This window comes from Solanum pennellii, chromosome 8 (assembly GCF_001406875.1).
Source record: "Solanum pennellii chromosome 8, SPENNV200".
NCBI classification, from domain to species: domain Eukaryota; kingdom Viridiplantae; phylum Streptophyta; class Magnoliopsida; order Solanales; family Solanaceae; genus Solanum; species Solanum pennellii.
In genome coordinates this window covers 62,122,488-62,145,664 of record NC_028644.1, presented here as the reverse complement: position 1 = coordinate 62,145,664, position 23,177 = coordinate 62,122,488, and the positions used below count along the sequence as shown (strand labels likewise).

Genomic DNA, 23,177 nt, shown 5'->3' with positions numbered 1-23,177 from the left:
GATATTATTTTCATGGAGAATCAAACAATTGAAGATATTGACAAAGCGGAGAAGGTAGACTCTTCAAGTTTTGATGGTATAGTTCATCATGATGACGTTCCTCACACAAGTCTGCATGATGTTGTTGGGCTTGATAATCATGGTGACGCCCAGAATCATGTATCGAGTCAACATATTGATGTTGATAATAACAATGATATTGTTATTGATGATCCTATTGCTCATGAAGTTGTGGACAAATCAAATATTTCGCTTCGGAGGTCCATAAGACAGCAGTTTCCTCCCTCCCATTATTTACCCAATGAGTATCTGTTACTCACTGACGGGGGGAAACCTGAATGTTATGAGGAGGACATGAAAGATGTGCACAAGGATCAATGGATTGAAGCCATGCAAGATGAGATGAAGTCTCTGCATGAGAACCACACTTATGAGTTGGTAAAACTGCCTAAGGGCAAGAGAGCTTTGAAAAACAAGTGCGTGTTCAAAGTTAAAGTTGAAGAAAACAACTTGAAGCCCAGGTACAAAGCTAGATTGGTTGTTAAGGGATTTAGTCAAAGGAAGGGTATTGACTTTGACGAAATATTTTCTCCTGTTGTGAAAATGTCCTCGATTCGCACAGTTCTAGGTTTGGCTGCTAGTCTTAATTTAGAGATTGAGCAAATGGATGTGAAGACAGCTTTCCTTCACGGTGACCTAGAAGAAGAGATTTATATAGAACAACCTGAGGGCCTCAAAGTAGATGGTAAAGAAAATTTTGTGTGCAAACTCAGAAAGAATCTATATGGCCTAAAACAAGCTCCTAGACAGTGGTACAAGAACTTTGAATCTGTTATGGGGGAGCAAGAATATAAGAAGACTTCTTCAAATTATTGTGTATTTGTACAAAAATTTTCTGACAATGATTTTATCATCCTTTTGTTGTATGTGGATGATATGCTGATTGTGGGCAAGAATACTTCCAAGATTGATGAGTTGAAGAAAGAGTTGTGTAAGTCTTTTTCTATGTAAGACTTGGGTCATGCCAAACAAATTTTGAGCATGAGAATTACTCATCTCAGAGATGAAAGGAAGATTTATTTGTTCCAAAATAAGTATATTGAACGTGTACTGGAGCGCTTCAATATGAAGAATGTTAAGCATGTTAGTACACCTCTTGCTGGTCATATGAAGTTGAGCAAGAAGATGTGTCCTACAGCTAGGGAGGAAAAAGAGTTAATGGCCAAAGTTTCACATTCCTCCGTCATCGGAAGTCTAATGTATGCAATGGTGTGCACTAGACCTGATATTGCTCACGCAGTTGGTGTTGTCAGCAGATTTCTCGACAATTCCGGAAAAAGGCATTGGAAAGCTGTGAAGTGGATACTTAGGTATCTTAGAGGAAGCTCAGATGAATACTTGTGTTTTGGATCATCAAATTCAATCTTGAATGGCTATACAGATACTGATATGGCAGGTGACCTTGATAACAGAAAATTCACTACTGGATATTTGTTTACTTTTTCAGGGGGAGATATATCATGACAGTCAAAGTTGCAAAAGTGTGTTGAACTATCTACAACTGAAGTTGAGTATATTGCGGCTATTGAAGCCGGCAAGAAGATGATATGGCTAAAGCAATTTCTTCAAGAGCTTGGTTTGAATCAGATGGATTATATTGTCTATTGTGACAGCCAGAGTGCAATAGACTTGAGTAAGAACTCCATGTACCATGCAAGAACAAAACACATCGACGTCAGATATCATTAGATTCGTGAGGAACTGGAGAGTGAATCATTTCACGTCAAAAAGATCCACACAAGTGAAAATCCTGCAGATATGCTGATCAAGACGATACCGAAAGACAAAGTTCGAGTTATGCAAAGAACTTGTGGGTATGAGCTCTGACCTTCTTCCAGTAAGTGGGACTGGAGGGAGAGATTTGTTGAATCGATCCCATTTTTTGGTCAACTTTTGCTGTTCAATTGCTACAAGCAATTGTTAAAAAGGAATAGTAATTGGAGTTGAAAATAAAAGATTTGGTGGGTTGCAAATTGGTAAGATTTGCAATCATTTTTGACTTTGCTATATTTACATATGTCATTAGTGACATAGACATGGTTTTATCCTTCTATAAATAGAGCATTCTTGCTCATTTGTAGAACACACCAAGATAGAGAGAAAAACCATTTGAGAGCAAAGTGAGGTATTCCATAGACTATACAAGAAAAATAGTCTGTGAAGAAAAATAGAGTGAGATTGAATTCGAGCTAAAAAGATATTGAGTTTTAGTATCTAGCATGGAAGGAAGCTACTATTGAAATTTGAGGTCATTTTCTAAAGAATTGAAGAATATTGGTTTTAAGAAACGATTTTGCAAAATTGAAGTTAAAAAATAATGACATAGATGAACTTTTTTTTAAACGGTGATAACGTAAATGAGCATTTTTCTGAAAGTTTGATGACATATTTGAGTCTTTTCCCTAGTAAATAATTTAATTTGCCCAACATTTTACAAATTCATGTTTTATGTATTTTTGTTTTTTTCCTTATCATTTATTTAATTATCGAACAAAAGTAATATAACCTCTTGCTTAATCATATATAATTATACTTGACCCATCAAATTATAAAATTGAAATATTGACATAATTTGGTATGATTAATTTGGACTAGGTTTAAATTAAAACTGACCAAACTTTTCGATGATTGACTTGAGTTATGTTCAAGTTAAGTGTTAACCCACATGAAGATAACATGTTTAGATTTTAAAGGGTTAAGCTAATCATCTTTTTTTCTTCTTAGTTATTTTATATAATATATATTTTTTGAACTTATAACTGTTGACGTATAATATTTTGAGAAAATGGATCTTAAATTTCGAATATGAAAAGTAAGTTTAAATTAATTAGTGGCTGCTAAGTTTGGCATAATAGCAAATCACCATACTGTAAAATGGATTTGATAGATTTATTGTAGCTTTTTAGCAAAACTGAAATACGAAAAATATGAAAACCTCCTCTCTTTTTTTAATTTGTTACACAAGGATCAAAATAAGTGGAGGTTTCCATAGTATTATTATTATAAATAAATCACAAGGGAGTTTAGTGTAATAAAGTGAAATTTAAGGGGAGATTTTTGAAATTATATATTCATAAATTTATATTTGTAATTTTATGACTTTTTTTGCGATAAATATTAAACATATGAAAAATAAATAAATAAATAAATAACATAAATAAAATCTGAACAAACATGAATATTTTATTGATAATAGTGCGGGTACAATTCCTCCAGTTAGTGGTGTATTTCTCGAACTAGGATGATTTAGATTTGACATCTATATAAATATTCTATTATTCGAGATCTTGATCTTTAAAAATACCCAAGAGTTTATGGGATATTTGAGATCGGGAATTATATACCATTTACATAGGCGTGAACTAGGGTTTAAGATTGAGTAACCTCCACGAAATTCTAATTGGAATTGAACACATCTTGCAGAATCCCAACTAAAATGAAACACGTCTTGTAGAGTTTAACAAAATTTCAATTTCTACAACGATTTCACAAGAGATCAATCTTTACTTTTATACCGCAACATATATTTATTTTTATACCTAAAAGATCTTTGATCTGAATACTACATTAAAAAAAAAACACAAATGAAAAGACGAAACCAATTCATGATGTAAAAAATCATAACATGAGTGTTCAACAAATTGAATTCTATGTTTGAGTATTCGATTCTTACATGGTTTGACATCATCAAACAAATATGATAAAAGTAGAAAGGAGACGTATATAATCGAGTTCTGTATTTACATGCATTATCCAATGTTTCTTACAACCAAATGAGCTGTTTGATTTTGTTGATGTCTAATGTGGACAAACAATTTTCTTTGCTAGTTGTTACAATAGGAAGTAACAATAAAGTTTAAAATTGTTGGTAGTTAAATGCTCTGAAATTGATTTGATGCATTAAATGAAGTGTTCATTAAGTAATATTGGTGTACTGATTGCTCCCTCCCTCCCTCTCATGTCACTACTTTTAAGAAAAAACAAATAAATATGTTTCTTTGTACAAATAGTCGAACAAAATTTACTATATACTTTTTTAAGATGATATGTGTAAATTATATATGATTATACACATCTGTTACATGGATTATGTATATAATATATATTTTATCGATTATTTTTAATTTAATCAGTTTGATGAATAATTGTTTAGAAATTCTAGATAAAAGTTTTTAACTATATCGTTATACTTTTTCCATTTTAAAATGAATAATAGTTTAGAAATTCAAGCCAAAAGTTTTTAACTATATCGTTATACTTTTTCCATTTTAAAATAAGTATATTATTGAAGCAATGCACATTGATATAAATTAAATACCACTTTTCACTTTTGCATTTTTTAGTTATTCTCAAATTATTCTTAAAAATATAATTAACTCAAAGTAAAATCATAAATATGAAGCGTTAACTCTTTTGAAATTATTACCTACAAAATGTAAAATCATTAGGTATTGGTTCTAATATATTTTGCAAAAGCGGTATAATAAAATAAATATTCATTGGTAATAGATTTTTTTTTTTTTGTAATAATTAAGTTAATGTAATTATCTTGCAAATCGCTAAAAGATAACAAGTTTACCCGTGATTTTAGTGGGTTTCGTGTGTTTATACATGATTACACAAAGCATATACATTCTATATATAGTGCATTCTATATATAGTGCATATGTAATGTATTAATTATTATAGTGTATAAGAACGTATATCTGATGTATTATTGTGTATAATAATGTATATGTGATGTATAGTAGTGTATATGTAATGTATTATACAGAAAAGAGAAAAAATGGAGAGGGTACTATGCTAGCCGGAAAAGAAGATAAAAACAGTAACTTTAAAATAGATCCAATATGATAAACAATAATTTTTAACGTCATCATTATCAATATCATTATAGATTTTATTTTAACCTTTACAAAGAATACCAACAACATCAGAAAGAACATATTTATTGATAACATTTTGGTTAGTGATATGAATTTGGCACTCCATGTCAACATGGCCCAGCAAATAGAATAAAATAGCCCAATCATCGATTAATGGTCCCTCATAACCCATAAAAAAGGAATAATGACTGTAAGGAAAAATTGTGTATAATGACAAATTAATAATTCAAATTAAATGCTATGACTATACTTTGTTTTAATTGTGCCCTGTAACAAACTGTTTGTCAGTTGCCTCTCTCTTCAAACTCGCTTTTATACAAAACACAAATGTATAAAATGTGTTTGTGTTTGTGTAAAACAAGAGAAAATTGTATATATACGTATATTTTCTGTCCCCTCTCCCAAATCTCACTCGCCACCCTCACTTATACAAACAGAAACGAAATGTATAAATTGTGTTTCTATTTGTATAAAGCGAGAGAAAATTGTATATACACATGCAAATACATATATCTTCGTCCTATTCGCTTATAATTATACAATACAAATATTCTTCTGCCCAAATTTTTTGTATTTCTCTCTTTCTCGTTTTAGACACACACAAATTACACAATTGATCTTTTGTGTACAACTGCTTTCTTTTTGTATATGTATATCGAGTTATACAATTGGTTTCTTTGTATATGTATAGCGAATTATAAACCTATTTTTTTGTATATGTATAGCGAAATATATATATTTATGTTTGCTATGGAACAAAATTATGCAAAGTATAGTTATATCATACAAATATGACTTTTATGTTTGCTATATGTGATAGTCGCTTGTTGTAGCCATCGATATATTTTTCTCCAAATTTCTTTCCATCTCTCTCTAAAATTTATATCTCATTATTATATATAAACACTTATTTGGGAAGCTTCAAAATAAAAAAGTTAGATTATTATTTTATCCTTACTCTAAATAAAAATTTAACTAAATATATTAATAAGTATAATATATTAATTATATAAAGGTTAAGATGTCATCTTTGTCATTTGATTCCTATAAGGTATAGGTATTTACTCCTTGTATTTGTGTGTCTGAGTGTGAGCTTTCCTAATGAATTGCCTTTTTTAGGCTTGATCGGAGTAAGGATTTTTTTCTTCAATGGTACGATATCAACATAATTTCGTATACGAATTTAGGGTATTTAGCTTGCATGTACGATCTTTATTAGGTTCTAAAATTTCTTTTAATTCGTATGATAAATATATTTGATATAAATAATACTATTAATCAATATTTTTATATCAATAGATATTTCAACATTGGAGCAATAATAAAATAAGTTATTGATTTAATCGTGTTGCGCGGTTATACTTTTTACTTAACATTCTCAAGACCCGAGAAATCCCTATGTAATACATTAGAAGTTATCAACTATAATTTTCCCATGTCCACACCTCTTGTTTTCATATTTTTGAACACTATAATGGAAATATTTTTATCATTGTAATGGATTAAATATAGACTTGTTCAAGAGAGATTTTTGAAAAATAAAACTAAAAAAGAAAAATCAAGTTAGCACACATTTTTAAAATTGAAAATCAAAAAATTAAACCTTTGATATATTTAGAATTTCTGTGTTTTCTTTTTATTCAACAAGATCCCCTTGTCAATAATAATTAGTTATTTTTAACATAATTTTGTCATATAAATAAGTTTTTTTTTCAAGTTATCAAAGAAATTATCTTTTTTTATATATATATATAATTTAAATTTATACGTCAAACTTTATACTTTTTTAAAAAATTGAAATCGTGAATTGAAACTCTAAACTTCTACAAATAAGCTTAGAGTGAATCTTAGATCAATACTTTCATCTACCGCGAAGAAAAATGTTGGCGGATGAAATACATTCCCCAATTCAAGAGGCGGTAAATTATGATATCATTTGATTATCCAATAGTGATGGTTTGCTTATATAAATATGTTTTCAGTACTAAACAATGAACATGATTTTGTTATAGATTAGAGAAGGGTTTGTCGAAAGACAATAAAACGACATTGATAGATATTTTTTAAGAATATGTTGAAACACTTCTTTTGAAATTCCATAGGATAATTCTCATACAGAAAAGAAAATGTATAAGATGAATGATTTTACTCAATCCATATGTTTTAAATATATACGATCAATTTATACAATTAGTATTTAGAGTCAACTTTAACAAGCTATTTGAATTTATAAATAAACTTTATATGAGTTTTAATCTAAAGGCTAAACCATTTGTTGTAATACACTACACGATTATTGTTCACAAAAATTTTATTGACATATATAAAAAATTGAAAATTTTAATTTGATGTTCCAAACTATTATGTGAAATTCTAATATTGTCAACTTGGAAAACAAAAATAAAAACTTATTCAGATTTATTTACTGCATTTCTAATGTTAATGACCATAACAAGGAGTTTTTAAAGTATTAAAAATATTCTTAAACTCGATGTGAATTATTACTTTTATCTCTAAATTATTGACGATCTTATAAACACCTCTATATTTGATTAACTAAACTTAAATACACCTTTAAATCTTACGACATGGAAATATATTCCTAAATCTCGTAATTAAAATACATTTTAATAATACGAGGAAATAGCGAACCTTAAAAAAGATAGTGTAAGTTTTGTAATAACTACTTGTGGTAAATAATTGTGTTAAACAAAAAGGTCAAACAATGAATACAAAGAAAAAAGTGAAATAATTTATAATTTTATTATTATTGATGTGAAAGAAAAATAGAGACAATGCATGACTACCCTCTCAACATATGTTCGAAATCTCAAAGACACATTTATATTATACTAAGATCCTATTACTCACTGAACTTATTTTATTAATAATTTTCTATCCCTTTTCGGCCTACGTGACACTATCTTGTGGGCCCAACGCTGGTTGACTTTTTCTTTGAAGCTAGTGTCACGTAGACCAAAAAGGGGTAGAAAATTACTTGTAAAGTAAGTTAGGGGGTAATAGGACCTTAGTATAGTATAAGTGTGTCTTTGGAATTTCGGACATAGATTGAGGGGGTACTTGTACATTTTCTCTTTTTTAAATGAAATAATAAACCCCCTTATTTTACATATCATGACCCTATCTTTTATTTTTTAAAAATTAAAATGTCACAAAAAGTTTCAATTTCTGATAAACTTTTATATTATCAACAATAAAAATCACCAAAAGAATATTCTATAATATTGAATATATGCAAGTAAATTTTATGTAAAGATTTTGAGATTAAGAAATAATATCGCATTGTATTATTTAATCTACAAAAAAATTGCTGGCCATTTTTAAGAGTATTTTGATCTATTCTTTACATGAGACATTTTCATTTTTATCAAAATAGGGTAACATAAAGTGTCAACGAGGAACTATCGTTAATCATGAATCTTATATTACGGTAAAAAATAAAATGATATATTAAAACAAAACAAGGATTTCTTCTTTATTTTCTCAATCTTCTTTTTTTATATAAAAATATATTATTATTATTATTAAAAAGTGTATCTAATTTCGTAAATATTTCATGGAGACATTATTAAGCAGACCAATATTTAATATTACCGGAGCAAATCTGCACTCATTTAACTCGAGGTTCATTTATGATATTTTAAAAATATTATGTAATAATTTAAATTTTTCGTAATCATTGATTTTAGATAAAAAGGATAAATTGTCATTCAAAAAGTGAAGGGGTATTGTTTGCCAAATTGGAAATGTTAAGGGGATAAAGTAAGTTTTTTTTTCCCTTCTAGAAAAATATCAAGTTAAATGGTTTTATTGATACAAAATAAAATTTGATGATTTTGTAAAATAATTTTTCATTGTTGAATGACTTTTTGAGATATTTATTCTGATATACTCTCTAGTAATTCATTTTAAAATAGATAGTTGGAATATTGTACACCCTTTAATAAAAGAACACTAAGATATTAGTTAGACATTACTTTCTGTTTTTATCCTTTTTAATTATTGTTACATTACTCTTTATAATGATTAAATATTGATTATAACAACACTCAATACTTCAAAGCAATTAGAATTTCTTAAACTCGTCACTTAAAAAACCCAAATAAAGAGTAAAAATAAAAGAAAAATCTAAAATTATTCTTGAAGATTAAACAATTAAATTAATTTGAATAATAAAAAATGTGGCAATACTTAACTTATTTTGAAACTGAGAGTAATAAATTTGAATAAAAAAAAAGTGAGGTGACAACTCTAATAGGAGAGCAATACTATTTACTAAAAGAAAAAATCTTTTTGGTCAAAATTTGTCCAGAATGAAATTTTTTTATGTTAGTTTACATTTTAAAATATTTTTACCATTTTAACTTTAATACATTTTAACTAAAAAATAAAAAAAAATCAATTTATTTTTCTTTAAAAAATGCAGTTTTTTTTTAAAAATTTTTGGCTGAATGCTGATCTTTTCTGGCTATTTAATTAGCACTTCCCTTACTTAGAGTATTCCCTCTGTTTCTATTAATATATCGTCATTATTATAAATAAATGTTTGAGTATGTCGTTTCATAATATTATGCATACATGACAATGTTTTTCTATAGTTGTTTTAGCTTTTGAAAGTTATTGCTGACATATTTCTCCAACATAAATAAACTACGTAAGAAATTCATTTTCATTGATCAAATTAGCTAATCAAAGTAAATTAATTCATGTTCATTTTAAGGGTGTACGCATTCGAAACAAATCGCAAATCAAGTCAAACTGAAAAAAGACCTGACTATTGATTTGGTAATGGAAAAAAAATCTGACTATAATTGAGTTGGTCTGGTTTTAACTTAAAAAAAACCTGAGAACAACCAACCCAACATTATCCACATATAAATTTAAAATTTTATTTTTTATATAAAAATATTTACTTTGATATAATTTTAAAATATTTCTTATACTATATCATAGTTTTTGTCTTTTAATATATTATTTCAAGTTTAAAACTTAAAATTCGGAGTGGTCCAATAAAGATTATAGTTCATACATGTTGATAATTATGATAAAACTTAAATCAAAATCAAATTAATACTAAAGCAAAAAAAAAATCAATTCAACATCAAGAATGACAATAATATTGAATATTTATTCTTTAATATTACATTGTTTAGACAATTAAAATACATAATCTAATTTTAATTTTCCTTAAATATTTAATAACATAACTAATACTTATCAAACTTATTTTAGCATGATTTAGTACTTTTTAAATTATGGTCATTTTCATTATGACTTTACAATATTTATTTTATATGATGATTTCATTATTATTTTTATTGAATATTTTTGTGTCACTAGTACTCATCTCATATTTTGTGTTATTTTTTGAGAAACACCTAAGATAATTGTGTATTGGTTGAACTAAAGAAATATTTGGAGCACAAGTTAATTATATGTTTGTATGCAAATTTTACCGAAAAAAATTCAAGGTTTATTAGTTTGGTTTGAATTATAAATTTAAAAATTCGATACAATGGTTTGATTTGGTATTCAAAAAACCCGAACCAACCCAAGGTTGAAAAACCCGATAAAACCCAAATTTTATTAATTTGATTTGATTTATAAATTTTAAATTTTTTACACGAATGATTCGATTTGATATTTAAAAAATTCAAACCAACCCAATTACACTCCTAGTTCATTTATTAAAATTTTGAGTTATTCAAGAAAACACTAAATAAACTTAACTAATTTTATAAGAGGCTTAAAACCTAAAATAATGACAGCTGAATAGAAACAAAGAAAATATACATAAATTTCCGATGCTTGCTAAAACTTATTTAAAAAATATATGACATAAATAGCTCGAAAAGTAATACTATAATTAAAAAAAATTGAGTTTATTGAAGTAGTAGTTGTGTTCATTTGTACGGGTACCATCAATTAGCAAGTTTGCAAAAATGTTTTCCCGAATTATTCATCCACTTCATAATTAATAGGGTGAAATGATAAATTTATTATATCAATTATTAATTTTTTAATAAGTATATTTATTTAAAAATGAACAAGTAATTAAGGGCATAGAGAGTATTGTTTTTCTTGTCTCATTTATGCCACACGATTTTGTGTACAAGGATAAGCTATAAAATTTTCAGGCTGAATTCGAATAAAGTATCTTTGCATTTTCTTAAACAAAATTTATATATTGAAAAGTTATATTATGATTTGATTGTTATGTTATACTTATCATGTTAATTAAAGAATTTTGATGGTTAGGCTATTAATCAAAGGTGAATGAGGGTGTTAATTATGCAAAGATAGGGTACCTGAGTCTAACTCAACTTCAGTTGATATATGAATAGGGTTGTGCATCGGTCGGTTCGATTCGATTTTATGTATTATCGATTTGGTTTATCGATTTTTTATTTTTAAATATGCTAACTCAATAACAAATCAATAAAATATTCTTTATCGATTTTCGATTTTTCGATTTTTATCATTATCGGTTCGGCTTTTGGTTTACCCAATAAGAAAATATCCTTAAAATATTATATGTGTTCTCACTTATGTAAATGCTTTGATATAGTGAAACAAGAAAAATTGCATCAATAAGAGAAAATATAGTAAGAAAGCTATAATAACATTTACCATCAAAACATAGTATGACATTTTTTGTGTTAATTAAATTACGGACCTTTACGAACTTGCAAATGCTACAACCTACAATTACAAACTAAAACTAAAATCAAATAGTCCAACAAGACTAAAACTAAAACTAAAACTAAAATCAAATTGCTACAATTGTGAACCCCTTACTTTAATTTTTAGGTTTTGAGTAAACAGTAAAACCTAGTAAAGTGGCGTAGTGTGAAGTTGGTAGAGTACTAATGATTTGATATAATTATAGTGTCTAATTATATATTAAAAGGGCAAAATAATAAATTATTACCGTCTTATTAGGTTATCGGTTTACCCAATAACCAAATAGTGAAAATTGATACCGAACAAATAACTCAATAAATTTTTTTTATAAACCCATTAGAAATCCAATAACGCAATAACCCAAAAATATTTTTTTCGATTCGGCTTATCAGTCGGTTCAGTTTTTGCACACCCCTAGATATGAACTTGTTGTATAGAATTTTTATATTGAACTTGTAATTTCTATATTATGTTATATGATCAACCCTGATTGACCGATAATGCTTACTAGTACGTGTGTCTTGTATTGGTAATACTCTTAATATATACTTTTGGAGTGTAGTGTGTTGCAGATTGACTTATGTTACCTAACCTTGATCGACTGATAATGTTAACTAGTACTTATGCTGTATTGATAATACTCTCCTTCTAGCGTGTAGTTTGATGCATATTGACTTGAAGTCTCTTACAAGGATCATCAACTTTTGCTCCTCTCGAAAGTTGTGTCTTTTCTTATTTTACTCTATTTAGAAGCTCTTTTACCTGTCTAGACTAGGTTGTGGGAGTTGGCTTCTTTTATGAGATGTTACTTGTAAGGTTAGAGATTGTAATTACGATTAGTATTAATACAAAGGTGCTCATTATTTTAGTTTTTTGGGAATGGACTGGAGTGAGAACAACAACAACGCTTCAGTCTCAAACAAGTCGGGATAGTAAACAGAGTGAGTTGATTGAAAATATGTCACACAGTGATAAATAATGATTCTCATGACTTATTCCCTCTTCAATGGAATTCATATAAAAAAAACTTTCCCATTTTGGCAAGTCCAGATACATGAGTTCCAAATATGTGATTTGCTGCTGCTATGAGGACTAGTAGAGGAACAGAAGGTAGACTATTAATGTACATCATTCTGAACAAGACAACTAGAAGCACAGCAACTTGAGTACAAAATTTCCTAAACACATTTTTTTTTGGTTTTTTGTTTTGTTTTTCTATTCCTGTACAGATGCATTCATTTACAAGAAAAGATGTCATGGTAGATACTGTTGTAGACTCTCTTTTAATTTTTGAAGTGTTACTGGCTTTGATACAAAAGAATCCATACCATTTGCATAACACTCTTCTGCACTTTCCGATATTGCATTGGCTGTCATCTGCGATAAAGTAAACGAGTTTCATCTGTTAGCTGCAGCAGAAAATTGATGGAAAGAAAGGTTGCATGAGGCTAGACTTTAATAGCCTGATTTTGCAAATGAAGCTAACTTTATCACAATTTATAGACATTTTTCTGAATTGTAAAGATGATATTGTAAAGGCACAGACAACAGAGAGAGAAATGGAGCAAAAAAGAGATAATATGGAACTATAGAGGTCGTAAAGTACAGGCAATTAAGGCATTTAGAGTGTATGTTCTTACTGCAATTATAGGAATCCTCTTCGTAGAGGATTCATCACTTCTTTGTGAGGTATTTGAAGGAGAAACCTCTACATCAATGCCAGCATCTTTTGCTGCATCCCAGTTACCAGATTCTTCATATGATCGTATCAATCTTGTAGTTTGAAGTCCATCCATGACTGGCATGCATACATCCTGCATAAATAAAATAATGACCAGCACAAGTTAGCATGAATTCCTCCCTGACAAATATTTGATACCAAATCTAAGCCTATGTAGAGATTGAGATCAGGTAAATATTCCGCTAAGTTATTGGTATATGTCATCTGCTGCGAACACAGGACCAGAAAGTGCATTGTCCCCTCGTGCTACGTTTATTATCTGGAGACTGGATTGATTAATATCTAACCTCTACTTATGGAACAAAAGATGAGGAAAGTTCCTAGTCTTAACCTTCTGTTATTTTAATGTTCAAGGATTCTCATTAATTAACTGTACAACAGATCAGTGGTGGATCCAGCTAGCGTTTGTGAGTTCAGTAGAACCTAACATTTTGGGGTCAAACTCTATGTATATGTATGGGAAACAAGAGTTAGCTATACATATGAACCCACAATGTATAAATTCTGGATCTGCCTCTGCAGCAATTGATATTGAAATGAACAATAAACATGCATGCATAGGACATTAAGTGAGTTATGAGCCACCATGCAACATACAAAATATCTAGAGAAAGAAAACCAAATGTTCAGTTAACATACCATTAGAATGAGGTCATATCTGTGGCGTTGAACAGCACGCAAAGCTTCTACTCCATTATTCACTATATCTATGTCATGACCCAACTGCTTCATCATCGAACGCGTTACCATCACAAGTATTTTGTTGTCTTCTACAAGGAGGATTTTGGGTTTCAAAGAGGTTTTTGAAATTTGTGCATCCTTGCTAGAAGAACACTCAGAACTTCTATCAGGTTGTTCCTGTATCTGACTTTTTTCTATTTTTTCTGTAATTTCACCCTGATCACTGTTTGTAGTTTCTGAATTAGGGGAAGATAAACATGGGGTATGATCTAAAACACCGTTAATCTTTTGTTCTCTACCAGACGTGCTTGGATTGCCAGAATTTCGGGTGTGTTTGAAGGTAGATTCAGGATCAGAACATGTCTCAACAGCATCAGCTACTGAACATGCATCTTCTACTGAACCTGTCTCTTTTGATGTATTGCTATCTAAAGGGAAAGAATGGGAGTTCACTTGAAATCCATTAGTCTTATTCAAAGTGTTATACCCAAAACCGTTTGGTGAAAGTTTTGGGGCTCTTCCAGAACTATGAGAAGAAAACAGAGAACCTAAAGTGCGCGGTTGGAATTGGAAAAAACCAGAATTTATATCATCATCATTTCCTTCAGAAGAAGTATCATGATTATCCATTTCGGTGAGTTCTTCATTATCATCCGAGCTATCGCATACAGGTGAAACTTTGTAAGGTAGAATAAATGTAAAGGTAGATCCATGGTGCTCTTTGCTGGATACAGTCATATGACCTCCCATAAGCTCAGCCTGTTCAATAAGAATACGAGGGGTCAAGGTAAGTACTAATATCATATATAGTTCTGCAAAGTCATTAGCATAAGTGAAATTTGTTATGCCAAAATTTTGAGTTGCACCAATATGTGGTAAGAAAAAATAACGTTCTAGCTATGCTGCTCTGACTCTCCAAAAATGAAGCCGCACCCGTGTTGAATCCTTCAAAATGCACTACTTTTGAAGGATCCAATACGCACCCGTTAACATTCTTGAAGAGTTCGAGAAACATAGCTTACTAGTTCAGATGAACCAAGATAAGATAGAAGACTATGCCATGTAATATAAAAGGCCCCATGACTTGATATGAGGAATGTAACTTCACAATTTACCACTACATTGCGAAGTAAAGGCATATTTTCACAAGTAATTTTATGGCCAACAGAAGTCAAATTATCAAAGAATATCAAATTGAGCACTAGCTGATTTATACAATCATTAGGCTCTTTCTCCAGTACTTTATCTCATTATCGAGAACACGCTTCAATTACTCTGCATTCATCCTTTTTGAGAACTCTAAAAGTTTAATGAACTGTCAAAAGAATATGAGCCGGCCCCTGGGTTCGTCATCCTACATTTAAAAGGATTGGGTCGTCCTACTAGGTTCATCGTCCTACATTTGAAGACTGCATATGTTTGGATTGTCTTGACAAGATCCAATCATAAATAGGATGCAGTAACCTCAAATGATGGAAGGCTTGCCAAGACGATCCTAGTAGAACAGCATCCTTCGCATTTCTCCAAAATTTTCTCAATGGAACATAATCAAATCTTTGAACTTCTGTTCAAAGACAAAGTTGAAACTAAATGGAATTTAGAAGGTTCTAAAAATTACCAGCTGTTTGCAAATTGCCAATCCTAGTCCTGTCCCACCATACTTCCGAGCAGTATCTGCTCCGACTTGCATATATTTCTTGAATAGAGTCGGTATAGCATTTTCTGTTAATCAAGGTAAAACTGGCTTAGCAACAGTAAGAAAAAAGAGCTAAATATATTAACAGAGTTTTATGTTATATTAACTGTCGGCGTAAATTTTTACACCATCGGTACAACTTAACCAGTTATAGCAAACTATTTCACTGTTTTCCAGGTTATCATATCAGGCCTCATGTGGAAAGTTACTCTAACATAATATTTTGAAAAAACTTTACACTGTCAGTGCATTAAACATAAACTTTATACAAAATAAGGTCAAAGGTATCCATGAAGTTTATGGATCAGCAACCAGGTCATGGGAAGGCTGTAAGAAGTACGTACCTGGTATTCCAATCCCCGTGTCATAAACATCACAACGTATCCACACAGTTGTTTCCTGTTGATTAGGATCATCCACTTCATCTTCTATAGAAGCTCCATTTTGTTCTGAATAGTTACCCTCCCCCTTCTGCAACAATCTCTCATTTGCACCATCGGCATCTTTGCATCCACCAGAGCCTTTACGATCAAGGGCGTTGTTAGATGGTGATGTACACTTATCTTCCTTACATATCTTTGCTAAAACCTTTGAATGATCAGAAGCCATCCTCTTATGGGATCCTTGTTTCACATCAGGACATGGCCCGGAAACCACATACAGCTTTATCCCAACCTTCCCTTCATGAGTAAATTTTATAGCATTGCTGCATAACGTAAGAAACTACTCAGGTTTCCTATGTCTTCGATACAGTTATTATGGGGAATTTTCAGAAAAAAGTTCGAAAAAGTTAAGTGCTTTTATGACACAAGGGGGAAAAAATAACTCTGGTACAGTACTATGAAATAACAGGAAGCCAAAATTTGGCATGCTCAAGCAACAGAAGTTATGTACACATTTCATTTCATTTCCATTGTGGAGACATCTCTTGTTTGCGGAAAATAAGAGCAAGACTTACGAATAAATCAGAATATGCCGTAGATGTTTTGACTAACAAGCGTTATTAACATGAAAGATAGCACCATAGAGGCCTTCATCCACCAAATGATTTTCATACCTGATCAAGTTTGTGAGAATCTGGCGAATTCTTAATACATCCCCGACAACCTGATTTAAGGAAAACTCTTCAGTAGGAAGCTCATAAAAGATAAACTACAGAGATAATGAGTAGGGTAGGGGGGGGGGGGGGGGGAGGAAAAGAAGCAGTTAGACATTTTAGTGTGTCAAATTTCTGAATCATTACTGCAAAAAGTCGAGGTCGAGAATCAAGTACAAAATTTCGCAATTTTGCAACCTCTTCCATAGCACTCATCTCACTTGCGCACTTGAAGGAATAATAGAGAGTACTAAAATGTTTCCTCTTCAATTGGATGCTCATTAGTGAATGACAGTAAGGTTGGTCTTGGTATGGGCAAAAAGAATACAGATGCCCGCGGGTTTTTGTTATCATGATCCTATAATTCATGAGAAATCTTACCTCAATGGGAACATCTTCAGCAATGTGGCCTTCCAATGTTAATATTTTCTGTAGTGATGCTGCTGCAGTTTGCAAGACATGCTTAACAACCTCCCTTGGTCGGAATTTTGTGGCTTCCAACTTCATTACTCCTGAACAAGAATTAGACAATAACCTTTTTTCAGGACAATCAATTTAATGTAGTTAATTACTGCTAAGACAAGAAACAAAATCACTAAACATTGTTTACAGAAAATTCCAGAGAGTAAGAACTTGGTTAATCCAAAAGGAAATCTACATATAGAAACGAAAACATAACATAGAAAGGTCACTTTGGGGTTGAACAATATTCTTAAGCTATTCTATTATTGAACTCTGTCCTTTAACTATCCCAGCCCGAGCGTGCAAATGAAAAACTCATGGAATTTATTCCTACGATGGACAGAGTTAAAACTAGATCTACACGATTCATAGGAACATCCAAATACAAACATCTAGGAGATCACATCAAATATTTTTAATGATACTGCAATGCAAAAGAGAAGAGAATGAAATTAAACCTGATTCAACTTTGGACAGGTCAAGGATGTCATTTATCAGTTGAAGAACCAAATCTCCTGAAGACAACATTACATTCACAAGCTGACGCTGTTCCTTGTCCAGTTTTGTAGTAGAAAGAATCTCGGTCATGCTGACAACTCCTGATAAAGGAGATCTAATCTCATGAGACATGGTTGCAAGCATCTGTTTTGCTCGCATTGTTTCCTCTGCAACAAATGAAGTATATAACCTTAGTGATGTTTATTCTTCTAGAAGCTGACTTCACATATGTGCATAAAGCCTATAATATGTTAAAAAGGAACCTGTTATGTGAATAGTTTTGTTAAGTTCAGTCTCCTTGGCCTTCTGTACAGCTATCTCTTCGCGCAGTTTTGCCATTTTTTCTCTTTTCCTTACCTGCAATTTAACCATGACATTGCTATTAAGCTTCCATGAAGAGAGAGTATAACATGGTATATATTTTGAACATCAGAACTCAAACTTCCTTAGAAAAGTTACTGCTAAGTACCAAAAAGAGTAACCGGTGAAGAATCTAGAGTTAATGGTAAAGAATCTACTCACCTGATCAGTTATCTCCATTCCCATATAATTTACACCAAGGGTCTCTCCTGCCTTACTGAACACAGGTTCAACATATATTAAAAAAGTCTTTGACCCAAATAATCCTGTGTCAAACGTAATTTCCCTCTTTGCCGGTATTCCCCGTTCCAAAACCTCTCTTTTGAAGTCTTGAGATTCCTTTACACCAGCACCAGTAAAAATCTCTACATCTGTTTTGCCAATGATGTCCTGAAAGATAAGTATGATTGAGGAAAAAGCGTACCAGATTTCAAATGTCGAAGAAATTTCTTCAAAGTAAACTGATGGATTATAGAAAGGTAGGAGTAAAGCATATTAAGGTTGATATACCTCTTCACGCAAACTTGGGAAATGATTGTAGATAAAACGATAGCGTAACTCATTGTCCTGCACAAAAGAATATCAGAACACTTAGTTTCTTCAAAACATATTATGTCAATAAATTGTATGCCTTTGAAATAGTTGAGGAGAACTACATAGAGGTTAAAAATGATTTGGAAATGATCCAACATCTGTTTACAAATGAGGGCGATGTATCAAGGAAGAGGGTTGAGGGAACAAGTAGAATGAAAATGTCATCATCTTAATCGCTTCTAAATATCCGAGCAAAAAAACTTATCAGATCATTGAGGTATGTGGAGATATCCGATCAAATTTTTGTCTCTTACAATAATTGAGGAATGAAAGTTAGATTGCTCTTCGACACTAACACCGTGTAGCTTGAATTTTCTACTGACATCAATTGGACTATGCTGGAAGCCAGGACTTTCTCACGCTTGCAACTGATGCAAACAAACACTACAAGATGTTTGACAAGAATATTTCTCATTACTCCCTTATCTGGCTAAAAGGTCATCAAAAGAGGACCACCATACAAGCATCAACTGTTACCACCTTTCTTCCTATTTTGATTGATCGGAGATTCGTCGTTTTAATTAACAAGATCCACGAGCTTCATATGTCCCAAGCAACAGCTGGTAGTGTTAGTAGTGTAGAGAAAGTGTTTGTACAATGGCTTTATACCACTTAATCAAATTAAGTAGTTGACTATAGCCCAAGTACTTGATGAAACGATAAAGTTAAGAAGAGAATAAATCGGTTGGAATTTTGTAAAATATGAGGACCCAACAAGGTAACATCTAGAGAAGTAGAACAAGAAATTGGGAGCATTTCCAATTTAGGCAAGTGAATAGTCATCAAATTATTCCAAATGACAACTGACCTGATGGCCGATGACAACTGGTGCATTTTGGAGGACAAAATGTAAGAAATTATCTGCTCTTTTCAGAATCTGAGATAATTCTTCCACAGGAGAGGACTGTCTTTCAAGATTTTCTATGCTTTCCTGCAATTTCTCAGTTAGAATTTGCTCCCGTTGACCACTCGTTTCCAACAACTTCTCCAAATGTGTAGCTCTCTGCTTCCAGTATTTTATACTGTCATACTCGGCATCTATTTCTAGTTTATCTTGAATTTTCACATCATTCCTTTTTCTAGGAGCCTCCTGGAATATGTATCTCTTCAAGTCTTCATCCAATATAGATATTGGACGTTTATCACCTCCATATCGTTCTTCCTCGAATTGATACTTCTCCAATATCTCCAATTTCTTGAGCTCTGATTCTTGTTGTTGCTTGCTAAGATTGTCAAGCTCTTCTCTAAGTAGCCTTACAGCATTTTCCTGTTTATATTCCCAGTTTTTCACCAAGTAAGCCAACTGAGATGACCCTTTTTCGCTATAATTAGTAAGCTCCACAAGACGCTTGAAATCAACTATGGTGGAATCCTCATTGATATTAACCTCCTCCAACATATCTTGGTCTTCTCCTGGCCAATCTATATTGAATTGTTTTCCATTTTCATTCATATCTTCAGGCCACATCGACGAAAGTACTTCAACTTCCATCTCCATGTCCTCTGTTTGATCACTTTCCATCTCGCAAACCATATTCAACTTATTCTATCTTACATACAACCAGAAAGTCAAACTATTGCTTAACTTAGCTCTAAAGCAACAATTCTCGCATCTGAGCTTAACTGAATCGAATTTTCAATAAGATCCTCAACACCAATAACAAGAACGAAAAACTGTTTCTAGGCACACGTAACCATTCGAGATCCTTTAGCTCAACTTCTCAACAACATCTGCAAACAAAATGATCAAAAAGATGAGTATATTGATCCTTATTGAATAAATATACACAAAGCTGAATCTCTCAGAGAGATTTCAACAAACATTTAGTAAGCAAAGACCACTTTTTTTTATTAAGATCCAAATATGGGGATATGAAATTCTTTAACCATCATCCTTTTTGCTTCATCAATCATCACAGCTCATTTGTCATTCTTTTATTATTACAACAGAGACCAAAAATAAATTGTCAATCATTTGATGTAAAAAATTCTTCAGCAATTAAAAGCTTATGATTTCAACTGTTGAGAAAAAACTACCAACAACTTAAAAGCTATGCATTCAACTAGAGCAATGAAATATGGTGGAAAGAGAGAATTAAAAAAATTTCATCCTTTAGTGCAACTTCCAACAAGAACATAAAGAATACAATTCAACAACATAATTGAGGTGGGACATATATTTGAGATTAATAATTCACAAGAGTAAAACTTGAAAAATATTCATCAACCATTTATCAACTCATTCATCATACAATAAGCAACACAAAATGAAATTGCGTATTCCAATGGAAATGTGGCCAATTGAGAGTGAGATCAAATTTCACGTAGACACGTATACCAAAGTCAACCAAACTGCATTAAAGTAGAGTCTACCTTTGTTTATTTTCAACAATTCTTCCATTAAATCAAAACCAGAAGTAGAAGAAGAGAAGAAAAAGTTGGTTATGAAAATTTAGAGAACACCCACCATTGTTTTTTCTCTTTTTCACTGTAGATCTGAAAGAATCTCTTGAAAGTGCTCAGTCAAAAATAAAAATAATACCCAAAACCTTTGGACCATTATGAAGAATGTAAAAGGAGACCATGTGAAAGCAAAAGAAAAAAATAATACTAATTTGTGAAAAACAAAAAATATGTGGAGACCAAACTCAAGAAGCCATGTGCATTTTGTAAGTCTTCGTATTATGTTTAATTTTTATTTCAATTTTTTATACAGTGATAACCCCGCCCCCTTTTTAAATTTTTCTGGTTACATTCATAGTACGAAAAAAAAAAATTTCAAGAACTCTGTTTTCTCTCACTAAAAAAAAGTTTGTTTCTCTCTCTTGTTTTTGTAATTGTTTATGAAGAAATGAGTTAGCTGGTAGTGAGAGAGTATAATATAGTTATAGTAGTAGTATTTTTGTTACTATTTTTTGGTGTCAATTAGACAGAAAGGGATCACTCTGCTTTTTTTTTGTTTTTTTTTTAAAAAATTGGAGACGACGAGTTGCTCCCCGCCTTTTACGAGGTCACGCGTTTTTTACGCGCGTATATTTCACGCTCTGTGTATCTATATTTTTTGAGTCAGTTCTGTTTCTCTCTATCTGTTGTTTGACTTGTTTATACTAATATGAGTTGTCCAATGATTAGTATCAATTTACAACCAAACATCTTCAACTTTGGGTGTAACCACAATCCATCTAAATAAATCAAATTTCATTTTATAAAATGAAAAAATCAAAAAGAAAAAAGAACATTATAAATTATAATAATATTAAATTTGATTTTTTTAATTTATCTTTTTCAAGTCAATAATAAAAACGATGATAAAAATAAAATAACTTTGAATTAGTTTGTTTTAAACAAATGAAAATTGGAGTAGAATTTTATTTTCCTCTTTTATGAATTTTAAATAAGATTTATTATTTACTTCTATTTTACTTATTTTGAATTGTATCCAATTTGACATTGTGTTTCATTATTACTATATTTAAATGAATAAAAAAAAATACATGTTAAAAATAAACTTTGTTCGCTCCTACGACACTAAGCAATTGATGGTATAATTACATTGTATATATGCAATTGTTGTAAAAAAAATATAGGTTAAAGAAGCAAAAATATTTTAGATCTTCTTGATATTTCAAACTGAATTTTTACTTTGATTTTTTTTACAAGTTTTTTTTTCTTGTTCACATCATTTTCTTTTGAATATATTTCATCAGTCACTACATCATCTTCTTCATCATCATTGTTAAAAATCAAACCATCATTTGATGTTGTCCAATTCATTAAAGAATTGATTATTTCGCCATGTTCAAATTAATTAATAAAATTAATAGTTTAAAACCAAATTACAATAAAAGATATTAAATATATATACAAAATAATATAAACTTAGAGTAGTCTTTTTATTCTTATATTCTATTTGTTTTTAGCGTAATATTCTTAAAAGTCATTTAAGTGTTTAACTTCACATAATAATATTATTATTTATAAGAGAAAGAAATAATTATAGTTAATAAGCGAGTTGGCCATTTGTTTGCAATACATTAACATAGATGTTTTTGTAAAACAACTTACTAACTAACATAAAGATTTGAGTTGTTTAATTTGAAGTTTTAAAATATTTTTGATAATTCTACTTTCTTTCCTTATCTAATTTAAATTTTATAGTTTTTTTATAACATTCAATATTGTTTAAGTGAAAATTAAAACCACTATTAAAAAAATTTTAATCCTCAAAATTTTGGATGCCTTGAGCAAACACTTTCCTAGTCTCACCTTGTGAATCACTCCCGATATCGTTTTTAATATCACGCCTATATGTGTACATTGTATTTATTAATTTCGATATTATATATATAGTGACTAATTTTTTAATCTATAGATAGAGTTATTAATACTTATTCATCA

General features: G+C 30.5%; 1 protein-coding gene across 2 annotated transcripts; it reads right to left on the bottom strand.

Annotated features, from left to right (window-relative positions):
* Nucleotides 1-12,633: 12,633 nt before the first annotated feature.
* On the bottom strand, nt 12,634-21,631 carry LOC107027305 (histidine kinase 5). Of its 2 annotated transcripts, XM_015228481.2 has the most exons (13): nt 21,247-21,631; nt 19,588-20,510; nt 18,696-18,752; nt 18,348-18,575; nt 18,089-18,182; nt 17,786-17,992; nt 17,247-17,377; nt 16,827-16,876; nt 16,114-16,475; nt 15,692-15,795; nt 14,032-14,832; nt 13,292-13,465; nt 12,906-13,028 (listed from the first exon to the last, which is right to left on the bottom strand). In XM_015228481.2, the coding sequence occupies exons 2-13, from the start codon at nt 20,311-20,313 to the stop codon at nt 12,906-12,908; spliced, it is 3,057 nt and encodes a 1,018-aa protein (XP_015083967.1). In that variant the 5' UTR covers nt 20,314-20,510; nt 21,247-21,631. The 2 variants fall into 2 exon arrangements, with proteins under 2 accessions (XP_027774704.1, XP_015083967.1); XM_027918903.1 differs by lacking the exon at nt 21,247-21,631 and having other exon boundaries at nt 12,634-13,028; nt 19,588-20,313.
* Nucleotides 21,632-23,177: the final 1,546 nt, after the last annotated feature.

Bases quoted from the DNA above. Each gene is read 5' to 3' on its own strand.
- LOC107027305 (XM_015228481.2), bottom strand. From the start codon at position 20,313: ATGGTTTGCGAGATGGAAAGTGATCAAACAGAGGACATGGAGATGGAA. The intron at 18,183-18,347 runs GTGAGTAGATTC...GTTAAATTGCAG, and splicing joins GAATGGAGATAACTGATCAG to GTAAGGAAAAGAGAAAAAAT. The intron at 14,833-15,691 runs GTAATTTTTAGA...CTTATTGAACAG, and splicing joins TGGCAATTTGCAAACAGCTG to GCTGAGCTTATGGGAGGTCA.